Source organism: Battus philenor, unplaced genomic scaffold, assembly GCF_028537555.1.
Source record: "Battus philenor isolate CCGP_79_NKW_IND1 unplaced genomic scaffold, ilBatPhil1.0.hap1 SCAF_1, whole genome shotgun sequence".
Classification (NCBI taxonomy): domain Eukaryota; kingdom Metazoa; phylum Arthropoda; class Insecta; order Lepidoptera; family Papilionidae; genus Battus; species Battus philenor.
Genome location: NW_027181661.1, coordinates 7,576,076 through 7,589,164, shown reverse-complemented (window position 1 = coordinate 7,589,164; position 13,089 = coordinate 7,576,076). Strand labels below are relative to the sequence as shown.

Here is a 13,089-nt window from a genome sequence, read left to right as displayed (position 1 = left end):
AATGCTGGCTGTAGCGGCAGTCATGAGTGGAGTCAACTTCAGGGGAGTGCAGGTGGGTACGCCTGTCTAAGAATTCGTAATGGATGTGATGTCGCGAAGAGAAAGAAGTATTGCACTTCGCCGCTTTCCTGGACTGGAAGGGATGATAACCCTCCGCGATTCCTTGGCGGTGTAGCTAAATATTAGAAGTTTCGAAGGAGTATGAGAAGATCCTATACCTGTGAGTACACACTCTGTTGGTACCCATGGCTTCTTGGAGACGGCTTAGGGGATTCTGTTGCAAGCGCAAGGCGATAACACCAAGAAGTAAGGTGGATTAGTTTCTGACGTGTCTTTTATTGAGGAGGAGGAGAGAGGATTTTTCCCCCTGAGATTGGGCGACCGTCACTCGCGGGGCTGCAGATGCGAGGAAGCTATCCGGGGCCCTAGCAAATAGCAATGATGGTGGATCATCTTCAGGATTTTTTTAGTCGGTGCAAGTTCGACGTAATCAGTATCAATAAGTAAGTAATATAGTCCAAGTAAAACAAATAAAAAAACAAATAAAACCTATCAGCTCGAAATTTAATCGTGATGCAATATACGGTAGTAGAAGAATGAATCATTATATATTAGCTGACAACAGGGATCTGTTAGAATTAAATACAAAAATTACGTCATTATCAACTTTGTTTAAAAATTAATTTTAAGTTTATTTTTAAAAAGCATAATCGAAAGTCCATAGATACTGACAGATTCATTCCAAGCTATTAATAACTATCGCAATTCCTTTAGTAAACTTTTCTATTAATTTATATGTAACCTTTATGTTACCAATAAGTCTATTACAGATATAATGAACTAAAAAAATATATATGTAATTCATATCCTATCTCTAATACATACTAGATATATGAGAGTGGCGAATATAATGAAAACAAATATTTTGATAGTGACCCAATTCAATGCGTATGTTATTCAATTCGTGGTACATCAATTTGAAATTCATAGCAGATCAACGTGACAGCACAGATTGTTTACGTCAAATCGGCAAATTTGGTTAACATTGTTTTATTTAGGTCAATCGATATACATTTGTATTTTCAACGCTTGGAAGATTGACTAGCGAATAGGATAACAACGCTACGATAGTGTTAAGGATAGAGTCAAAGAGAATTAAGTTTGGTCTTGTTGTGAATTAATATTGTGGTAATTTTATGCGACAAAAAAATATTATTTTTATATTTTTAGTATGATGAATACAGATATAAAATGAACAGAGATATATTTTCTATGGCAGAAAATTCATTATACGGTCTGCTGAAAGGAAGGCGTGTAGTGGTAAAGTTTAATACTTATTATTTTATTTACAAATTATAACATATTTGCCTGGTGGCACTTACAGCTTTTAGATGGCATTATTCTAATGATGCTTTGTCTCTGCTTTTTATAGGGTCTTTCTGTCTACTTGGCTAGGACCTTAGATTACTTTTTACACCGGGGTGGAAGGCCGCTGGTCTCTTGCATCGCTTAGACGGACACTCTATGGAGTGACTACGCAAAGGCCTTCGAGAGGTATCTCAACTCGATCAATTACAATAATCAGATATTAATTTATTATTAAAATGCCTCACTTGCATAAAGAAACATTGCTCAGCTGTGACATCGTCATTAAAATAATGGCGAAGAATCACAATCCGATAGCTAGAAGAACATCCTTCAACATAAAATACGTGGCGACGAGGGTTTCAGATGCTCCATAATCTGATACGAGTCCACAACAAAGTCACTCAGCTTTTGCTGATCACTTTCCTAAGCTATGACTCAATACACTTTTGGCGAGGCGTTGACACAATTTTCAGAAAAATATACTAGCAAAGCCACTAGATACCTAGCACCCTACCAAACCAGCACTGTAGTCGGATAATATTTACCTTGTACTCTAGTAGAAACTAGTTAGCTAGTTGAAAAGCTTCTTCAGAGCTTTGCGGATAAGCTTGGTCATTTTGCTCATTAAAACATTGCTCTACAGTAAACATTTTAGTTCATTAAAAAGTTGATTTGACTTAACCCTTTTATCTCTTTTAATTTTAAAATCATCGGTTAAATAATGACGAGTACGTCTTTCAGATGCAGACCCGAGTTTTCAAGATTCTGTCCGAAAGCAACTGCTTGATTCCCTTATTCATGCGAATATTACGTGAAAGGCCAGATGTTTTTCTGTCACAAACAAAGGTGTCATAATATCTATTAATAGCTTGGTGCACAAACATTCGACTAATACCAAGCGAACGAAGAGTTTCATATAATGTATTTGGCGCCATGCCTGCTTTGTGTAATGTTATATATTATATATAATATATAATATATATATGCTTATTATAAAAATTGGTTCACCCCACCCCATTTTAATACCACAAAAGTATTTAACATCGATATGCGCGAAAATAATAAAACGCTTTAAATATTCATATAAAAATTACAAATTAGAATTCGATTTAACATTAAGATTTTTTTAAATTGTGTCAGAATTAAAAGGCAGACTAATATGAAGTATATTATAAATCCAATTAAAATGAAGATAGTCCTATAGTTTATGTAGACTTTAACAGACCTCTGGAATCAGTAGAGAAGAAAAGAAGTGATGGTAGCGTATTAAATTTCTGTTGCCAGTGGATTTAGTATTATTAAGAAATAAATTTAAACAGTTTATTAAAGAAAAAGCTTTTAAAATGTACTAGTGTATAGCTTTGGTAAGTATGATAATATAGTTTTTGGTGTCAGATTAGGAGACTTTTAAAACCCTTTATTATAAGCTGAAGGATGTCTAGAAGAGTTATCAGTTCAACAAACGATGAATTTATGAATGGGCGTCACGGATGAGTAGGATCTATCTGAGAAAATTTTTAATTACTTTTTTATCATTTGCTGATCACTGCGTGAACTAACTACTTACCTTGTCGTTTTTTATGAAGAAGTACAACGTGGATTTTTAAAACTTTAATTTTGGGCGGATATGTATTGTACTTACTTTTGCTAGCGAATTTTTACCAGTGCACTGTTGAAGACAAGTGAATAATAAATTTTTAAATAAGTTTTATGTTGAATATCATAAATATTTAAAAAAAAACACAATTTTTGGTTTCCAATAATATTTTTCTTCATTTAATAAATTTTTGAAGAAAAGAATAATATTTTTAACTTTAACGTCAATAAATTATTATTGTGATTCATCAATAAAAATAATACTACTAAACCAAAAACTTACACAATTTTCTGCAGAGTATACAGACGTATACATTAAATAAATGTCACTAATTTATATGATAGTAATTGAAGCTATATGTGATTATTAACTAAAGGAGCGATGATAGTATATTGTTTAAAAACAATGTTGTATACCAGTCGCGGGCTTATTCTCTATAGACAAACTCAGTTTAAAATATTACACATTGCTGCTCCTTACAAACAGAGAAGGTAATATAAAGGTAATATAATGGTAACCTTCTAGGATGAAAAATCTATATAAACACACAACCTCTTTATCCGAGATCAGATTTGTTTTTCAATACTGTCGACTTAAAAGTTTCTAACAACAATATAGACGCCTGATTTACGATCAATAAGAGATCATAAAGGTTTTATTGGATAATTTGAAAATAATTATTTTCAGAAAAAATAGGTATTAGATATTCGATATTTGAAATAAACGATTATTTTATAAATTTTAATAATATTTATTTTTTCATCGTCATTAACGTGTTTTGACGTAAAAAGTTAAAGTAATTCATTATTTTTTGCGTAGAACTTTACCATAATATTCATAAAATATTTTTTTTTGTTAATAGTGAAAATAAATACTTACATTCGATAAACAGCTAATACCCGTGCACTAAATAAATATCGCTGACGTCATTAATCATTGTTTAAAAATAGTTTAAACTAAAAAAAAGTATAAAGGACTAGGTTTATATTAAGTTGAAGTTATCGAAGACTAACCTCTGCCGTGCATAATCCTTTATGTCCCTGAGTAAAAAAATATTAGTTACAAGGGATAAAAACTGTATTCATTATTATCAGTGATATCCGATATCCTATATATATATATATCCGGAGCAAAGAGACAGCAGTAGTAGTTTTGTTACTCGTGTGGGTTTTTTCCACACATATATACTGTCACAAAAAAACTGTTAAACATTGCCAAGATCAGCTGTTGTTTCGTACGATCTGTTCTATAATATTAAAACTTGCTTACGCGGCGCAATAATTTATTTAATAAGAAATTTAATTATAAAATATCTCTCGAAATATTTATTACGATTAGGTTAATGAATCTGTACATAAGGTTATAGATAGAAATAATCACGGTATAATTTAATTCTTATTTATCTTTTTCTTAAACGTAGTGTTCACTTCTAGAAAGTTGTATAACTGGTTTAGTTCCTAATGTAATTTCATTTATTTATGGTTTGCAGAATTTGTGTTCTTTTAGTGAACCGTATAAAAAATTGTAGAAATAAAAAGCAACCTTGTAAATTAATCAGTTTTTCTGGGCCGAACTCTGCCTAAATGGCATAACTTAAAAACATATTCTATCATTGGTTTCAAGTATTAATAAATGCCATTTAAAATAGTTTATTATCTTTTTCAAATATTATTTATTAAAATTTATTTACTGAATAATGAGTGTATCGTATTTTTTTAGAAATAAATATCAAATGTAGGCATAAGCCTCTACACATATTAATAAACTGTTAAGATATGTGGATAAACTATTTTCGTGCTATAAAATAACGAAATGAAACAGCAAAGAATGCGAATAGCACATGATGTTTGGTGACAGAATTCAAATTATAAATTCAAATTTTTGCCAAACCTCTGAGGCGTACGGAAACAAAGGAAGAATATTTGTTTTGATGAGCTTTGTACATTTTCAAAAATTTAGGATTATTGTTTAAAAAATTTTGTACTACACAGTTTACCATTACACTAGTAAGTTCTTTTGGAATTACAGGTCGTTAATAATTCCTGTTTAAATAATCTCCATTACCTTTTCAATTTTCAGAAACGCAGTCTGTAAAGTAAATAAATAATTGTAAAATATTTCAAAATAACTTTACTACTATTATCCTATCCTAGCCTATCCTTGAGGAAAAAGTTTAAACCAATTATCGCCAAAAGAAAACAAGATAAGGCACATTCTGGTGTGAAGACATCACAATTTAAACCGTTTCTCTATAAGTCGTGAAAATGCTCTTTTATTCCATTTTATACATAGGTTTGTCAAAAATTAATAAAAAGTTGCAAAATCTATCTTTACTATGTAAAAAGGTTCCTGATTTACAGCGGATTACACTTGTAATATATCGATCAACAAGTTCAAATATTGAAAAAAACTTTTACTGTCTACTCTTTAAATAAAAAAAAATATTACCACTGTAATAATTGCAAGGTTTAATATGCCGAATACACGTTTGGTTGAATACATATTGATTTAGTATTAAGCTTGAGAAGTAATTTCTTACGCGTTAAAAGATGATTTCTCCATTCGTTTTACTAGCAATTTTAATGAGCGTTCTGCGAGTTACAGCAGATATCGCAAGTTATTTTTTTATTTTTTTCACGTGGTTATATCTTGTAATGCGAATTATTTTTTTTAACACGAGTAATAACTTTTTACATATTTAGTATAGCAATACTAAATATGTTAAAAGAGATAAATAAATTTCCAACAAAAGGCTTGCTAGAAATACTGCATAATTGTCTTAGTTTGATATTTTTTTTATTTTAAGTAACAAATATCAGAAAATATAATATCTTTGGAACATTTTTAATATATTAATTTTTATTAATTATATCAGACAACTTTCCTAGAATTATTTGTTGATACAAGCGTTGTTGGAGTAACTTCCTTAACTGACAGCGCTAACGTTTTCCGAAGTAGTAGCAATATTGGCCAGTTAATAGCAACCAAGTTGATGTTCGGCTTTGTAGTTGCAGACAGTCTACATTTACGGCAACTCCTGTAACTACAGACAAACCAGTTCTCATCCATATGAAGTCCAAGAACTCATAAGTAGTTTGCAGCGAAATAGTAACATTCACAGGACTTCTTAGGGATCCTTTAAGTTTTGCTCCACAATACGTGGTTTAGGCAAAGCGCCATCTGCACCCCGCCCTATGAAACCTGTCAATACCTAGAAGGCAACAGTGACATCTGTCAAAATATAAAAGTCTCAAGGTTTTAAATTCAAGAAGTGTTTGAAAAAACAGCAATTTGTCCGTCTTGGTCGCCAAAAAAATATACTTAATTTTAAAACTTCATGGAACTTGGAAGTTACCAAAAAAATCTAATATTTTTGGGGAAATGATCATTAAGAAAAACGTTCATACGAAGAACATAATTAACAGTGTTTATAAAGTAAATACATCCATTTCTTTTTTTTTCTCTACTTTGTGATATTGCTTAGTGAAGTAATTAGTGAAATTGGTTTTTATTCATAATTAAAATTTTTATTTTTGTATGGTTAGTACTTATGAAATAAATTTTGATTTTACTATAATTTTTTTGTAATAAAGGAGATTTGTTTGTTGGGTTTTATAAAACTGTATGTATTAGTGACCAGAAAGTAATGTCGTTTATGTCGATATATTTTACAGAAAAACTGATTGATTTTTACCGCTCCAGCATTGAAAATTAGTTTACTAGATGGCAAAAGGTTGTTGATAACGAAGGTGAATATATTGTTGATTATGAATAACTTGAAAAGATTTAACTTAAGAAAGCGACATTACTTTCTGGTACCCTAATATTATAGATATTGCTTATTTTGCACTATTTTTTTGTAATTTATTTTGTTTTATCTTAGACTATTTTTTAAACTTGTCCCCAAATGTACATAACTACTTATTTCCAAATATACATTTTCTCAGTATTCACAAATAAAATAAAAAAAAACATGAGATGAGCACATTGTCTTTATATACATCATATGTTTTTAACTGTGAGTTCTAGGCAATACTCCCGATTATGTTGCTATGGACTTTATACTGCAGTAAAATTTGATAACTAAAGTATCATGTTGTTAAGAACAGATTTTGTTTTACCCAACAGTTTGTGGTGGACGACAAATGATTTGACGTCAAATGGACATAGTTTCCTCACTTACGGTTGCAGTATTAAGGCAAAATATGTGAGGTATAAAATAAAACACTGATATCGTGTGTACACGAACTTTATTAAGACGACTGTTTGATGCTATAAGAATTTAAAATGCACGGTTAATTAAGGTATGATAACTATATTAATTTTTAAGAGCTATGTATAATTGATATACAGAATCTATTTTGAATAAATCGATATAATATGATTAATGTACTTGAATATATGTTAATCTTATTTAAACTATAAATTACTACTATGAGAAGGTCGATTTTCTACTTTACGATAGACTTTAGGTATATTTTGTTATGACTATAACTGAACAGTATATACATAGAATAAATTAGGAATATTAGATATTTTTACGAAGTTAAGGTTAGGTATATACAGTGTAAACTGATTGAAGAAGAAAGCCTCGCTATTTACACTTGCTTTTTGCCATTGTGTAAACCCCGGTACATAATAACTAGTTGATCCCTCCAAGAAATAACAGCTCTTTGATACCAGACCACGCCATTTTTAAATTGAAAATAGTTTCATAGATAACAGGTTTCAACATAAATTACATGCAAAGTAGAGACGCAATACGAAATCTCGTTTAGAGGATAATTTATCTAGAAGGACAGAGGAAGAACTTGTAAAAGGATTTTACAGTTTTCATTTTAAGTTTAAATATATTTTTTAAATAATCGCGCAAGTTCCTCGTGAATGCTCTATGTCCTTTTGTTCCTCCGAACGGAATTAAGTCGACGTCCCCACATGAGATTGTATCATACGATAGTACCCTGCAAGTGCTGAGGCTCGGGAGAAGGCGGCGGCAGTGTCGGAGTCATAGAAGTTGATGGTAGAGCTGCAGCTACGTCTTGGTACGGGCCTAGAGGATAACCAGAACTGGGTCCAGCACACAGCATGCGATCTCCAGGATACTCTTCTGGAGGAGTAACTTCCAATCCAATGCTTCCGTTCAAAGCTATTTTGATTGCGCCGGCATTCCGTTGCTGTTGTTGTTGCTGATGTTGAAGAAGAGAGTTGAAATGCGTTATTCCGATCTCCTCGAGGCTGCTCTTTCTACGGCGTCCTACACCACTGAGTCCTTGGCGAAGCGAATTTGAACGCCGAAGCAGGACGTCGTCTACTACACGTAGGGAGTTAGAACGCCCACGGAAGTCAGTCAAAATAGTTGGACTATCCGGCAGGGACAGTGAGTTGGCTTTTGTCGATGAAAGAGGTGGAGCGTGTGGCTGTACGTATCCTCCGCCGATAACAGAACCACGGCGACTGACGACGCCTTGAGCTTGGATCAAAGCTTGAGAGCAGAAGCTGATATTCGATTTGCGTCGGCTATTGTGCCGTTCGAAGGTCTTCTGGGCAGAAAATGGAGAGGGTCGTACCAAATATCTGAAAATGTCAAAAATGTATGTCATTATCATTTCATACTTAGGTCGTCCTCTACTTGACATGGAGCTCCCCAGGTATCCATTAGGACAGTTCAGAAACAGCCTGCATTCAGCTTCGTCCGTCGACATTAACAACTACCGCTAACTACTGTCACTTCAACTTGCCAATCCGATGGGCTACGACGGTAACTTCAATTTACGAAACTCCTCAATCCTGATTCAATCTCCTAAAGATATTCCGAGCACAGCGCTCGTCATTGCTCGTTGAGCAACTTTGATATTGCCAATCAGGAACGAAGTGAAAGACCACGTTTCAGTGCCGTACGTCATCACTGGTAACATAAATTGATCGCAGACCATCTTAAGGAACTGACGGATATAAGACGAAAAAATGTTTCGTAATTACCATTATTTCAAAAAAAATGATTTAAAAAATAAATGCTTACATTATATCTCCCTCTTGCAAGTTCAGATCGCAGCTTGGGTTTATGATGACGTAAGACAAACTGTTCCTCTTTTCGCTGACATCATCGTAATCAATCCCAGTTAGGTTGAGAGATTCCATTCTAGAGCGCACCAAATTTGCAATTTCAGCTCTTTCGATTTGTTGGATATGATTGTCCCTTGCCTCGTCAGCCAAACTCGCAGAGTACTGGAAGTATTACGAAGCATGAGACATATTTTATCTAATCGCCTGGTTATTTTAAAGTGGTACTTTAATAAAGCGTTAACAATTACGAGTGAAATATTGAAATGATATTTCGTTGCGAATTCGGTGCAATTACCAATTTTTGTTGCTCTCACAAAATGGTATAACAATTGTGTTTGCATGCAAGCTTTTCATAAATATGATATTTCACAAACAAGGTGTATATTGCCCAGTAAACATTTAAGGAATACGGTATTTTTCACAATATGAGAATAGCATTTTTAGAATCATGAATGACAGCAAAATATCGTAGTCCCTAAATAGTGAATATTAATTACAAATTTTGGTTTTTTATCCATCGTGTCTTTGTAAGTTATTAAGACTTTAGCTATAACTTTCATTTTCTACTGCTAAACTCTATATCTAAAACTATAAGATGTACTTTTAAATCTCTAAGGCCTATAAATGGTACTAGTTTACTGTATTTAGGCGTTTCGCGTTAATTTATAGCTGCGATTCCTTTCTGATGAGTGTATGTCTGAATTTAAATTATAATTTACCTCTGCCCGTTTAACTTTTCTGTAATTTAATTTGCCTGCTTTATTTTGAAACGATTAGTAACGACTTTAATTAGTTCAATAAATATTACTCATCCAATCTTAAATACTATTCTGAGTAATTTTATAATAAAGGATTTATTAAATCTTGGAGATAACAGGGGGATAAAAGTTGGGTCGTTCGATAATTTGGAATATGGGAATTTAGTCGGTGAAGCAGATGCTATAAAAGAGATTTGATATGAGCTATGCCGTTCTTCTCAAGATTGCTCTTTTGGCGGCGTCCTACGCCTCTGAGTCATTTGCGAAGCGAATTTGAAAGCCGGAACACAATGTCATCGACCATACGCAGCGAGTTAGAACGACCACGGAAGTAGATCAACATTTTTTTGGAGGTAACAAGGGGAACAAAATTGGTAATTTGATAATTTGGATCATGGGGATTTTGTCAGGAAAGCTGTTTATAAGGAGGACATTGGCGGTCGACGATTAGGGCTCGTTGCTCGGTTGCTTACCGCTGGCGTGCGTTCGCCGTAGCAACCGCCCAGGCAACCGGTGGATTCTCCGCGCCCAGCTGCGCCCACGCTGCTTTCCCCCTCCTCCTGCTGCAACTGGCGAGTCACACCACCGCTCAACCACGAACTTGAGCCCTAATCCTCACTTAAAAGCATGCTTAAGCCTATACCGTTTCCAACTACAATTGCGAAATATTAACTGATACAGAAAATTCTTTTCCTTTTAATTCTCTAACTGCTCGAAACGAATATATTTTCGTCTAAAAATGTCAACTTCTGAGCATGCGTTAAAGCATTAGCTAATTATTCCTAATGTATATTATTTCTTTTGTGCGATGAAAGGTATTTTTTTTTCATTAATCATTTGCAAAATGATATTTTAAATGACTGAAGATCGTTTTTTATTTTTTAGCGATTTCTGTCTACATGGATATAATGGAGCATCGAATTGTAATCTATGCTTCTAACACAACATGCATCACACAAACTAAACGATAACACAGGCGGGATTGCGATCATCGAGATACTTGCGAAAGACTTTTGAACAGAAGCACGGTTTCTCCTTATTAAATTTCGTTTAATATCATTATTTTTTCAATAATTTTTACGGGCGTTAATTTTTAAGAATTTGTTTAAAACCTGTGAAGTTTCAGTGTCCACACAAAAGCAAGGATTATATTATTATTTGGCTGTAGCAGCTTGTGACGAAACAATATTTGATAAAAGCAATGTGTTCCTTGTACAAAATCAAATATCGTGTAAGAGATAGAAAGTCAAACATATGCCAGAGCTAAATACAGACACGTCACAGGTGTAAGGCACGATAAGTAAATGTAGACAGTATACAACAATGAACAAGGTGAGATACTGAGGCAGAAAAAAGTATTAATATTAAATATTGACCCGAAATACAGTCCAATGAGTAACAAGCACTCAAAGTACGTTTGAATGTCAGGAGAGAGTAATTTTGAAAAAAAAATGTTACGAGTAAATTGGTGTAACAAATGTGAGAATGTTTAGTTTTGGGCGAATTGTAAATTGTGGCGGAGGACTGTATTTGAGGAATGTATTGCCTGAGATTAGGAGTTGTCCAACTCACCGATGCGCGCGATGGTCGCATTCTCGCGAAGCGTGACCAAAACCACTTTGATGGGGCCCCAGGCGTCATACTCACGTGCTGCGCGGGCTCGGCCAGGCTTGTATCCTGGGTGCGATAGATCCCAATGGGAATTTCGCAAGTGGTGGAACACAACTTTTGGTACAGTCGCCCATAGGTACGGATCCACATGTCTTCCTTTGTTATTTTCATCTGTTACAAGTCCAACGGTTAATTTTGCTTGTAAATCTCATTAACATTGGTTAAATTAAATGAAGAACTTTCGCTTTATTCACACCGCTTTAAACGCATAAATTCGCTTAGCTTGATGACAGAATAGTAGAATGAAATAAGAGTGAGGGATAGATGTTCGCAAGATGCGCAAGAGTTACACGTTTAATGTTTAAGTGCTATTGGCTAGTGTCATTTGCTTACCGAGGTTAGGAATCCAGATCCTGGTGCTTGATCAACGCCGAGAAGCAACCGCACAAAAGTTATGACATAATCTTTCACAAAAGCTTGATAGAGAAGGGTGTCAAGCATCGATGCTGAGAAGACAGATCCAGCCGCAAACGGTAAACGGAACATGTATGAAATGTGCGAACCACGCTCCTTTTCGCGCTGTAAATAATAATTGTTTTGTTTAGAATTAAATGACGTATTATTAATGAATATAATTTAAGGTCACGTTATACATAGTAGGTTATAAATGTAAACGTTTCAAAAGGGTGGATGTTTAGCACATTTGTCAGCAAAACACTTAAAAGTTTTTACACCTATAGCCAGTTACGCTCTGAAATATCTACATTTAATTAATTTTTCGCTTGGTATTCAACAAGCCAATTAATGGCAGTATAAATTCTGCAAGGACAGATAGAATATAATAATCAATTTTATTATGCAGTAATCCAAATTTTTACTATATAATTTTATCATTACGTTATCTATTATTTCAGAAACCATTGATATTTTTATCTTATGTTATTATTATTATATCCATGTATCTTTGGATAAGCTGTACAATACATGAATGGATAACACCTAAACTATATACTTAACACTCTACAAGTACGTTTCTTATTGGTTATTTAGCCTCTGTTAAATTTTTTATGCAAAAGAATTTTAGTCATGAATTGTCTCCATATCTTTCCCGATCGGATCACGTTTAAAATAATTCTGTGCCATATTTTTGTGTTATTTAACTTACGTTTTGTAATATTGTTTTATTCTTATCTTTTAAAATTTTCATCGTTTTTAGCTTACAGATATTAATATGGAAAATTGTGCAAGTCTATATCATTAATGAAAGCACTCGTTTCGAGTTATGCAAAATGAGGTATATATTTTATGTAAACATTGTAGGTTTTTTGAATTTGGAGAATAAATAAAATTTATTAACCGTTACTTCTCGACAAAAAATAATGTTCGAGTATATTTTATCTGAGAAAGTGATTAATTTTACCTTTTCCATCTTAGACAGATGCAGGGCATATTTGTCATGTGCTCGGAATTGCATGAAACGCATATTTGAAGACTGGGAGAGTTCCGTAATAGATTTTATGGATGGGAAGAACCTAAAAGAAAGTTAAATATATATAATACAATTATATGCTAACAATTTATTATATATTTATTTTTATTAATGGCGCGGCCATAGTAAAAAAATTGTTAAATATCGCTAGCATGAACATTCGCATTTGTTTAGCACGCTCTAGATAATAATTTATTTATGAA

The 13,089-nt window shown here is 33.2% G+C and overlaps 1 protein-coding gene across 1 annotated transcript in view; it reads right to left on the bottom strand.

Moving 5' to 3' along the window:
- Positions 1-7,408: 7,408 nt before the first annotated feature.
- SLO2 (slowpoke 2) overlaps positions 7,409-13,089 on the bottom strand; it is a 124,656-nt gene continuing 118,975 nt past the window's right edge. Inside the window, exons 19-24 of the mRNA XM_068765311.1 lie at positions 12,818-12,929; positions 11,791-11,976; positions 11,359-11,568; positions 10,260-10,349; positions 8,985-9,190; positions 7,409-8,539 (exon numbers count right to left, since the gene is read on the bottom strand). Coding sequence (XP_068621412.1) covers positions 7,912-8,539; positions 8,985-9,190; positions 10,260-10,349; positions 11,359-11,568; positions 11,791-11,976; positions 12,818-12,929 — 1,432 coding nt within the window. The 3' untranslated portion in view covers positions 7,409-7,911. The remainder of the gene's footprint in view (positions 8,540-8,984; positions 9,191-10,259; positions 10,350-11,358; positions 11,569-11,790; positions 11,977-12,817; positions 12,930-13,089) is intronic.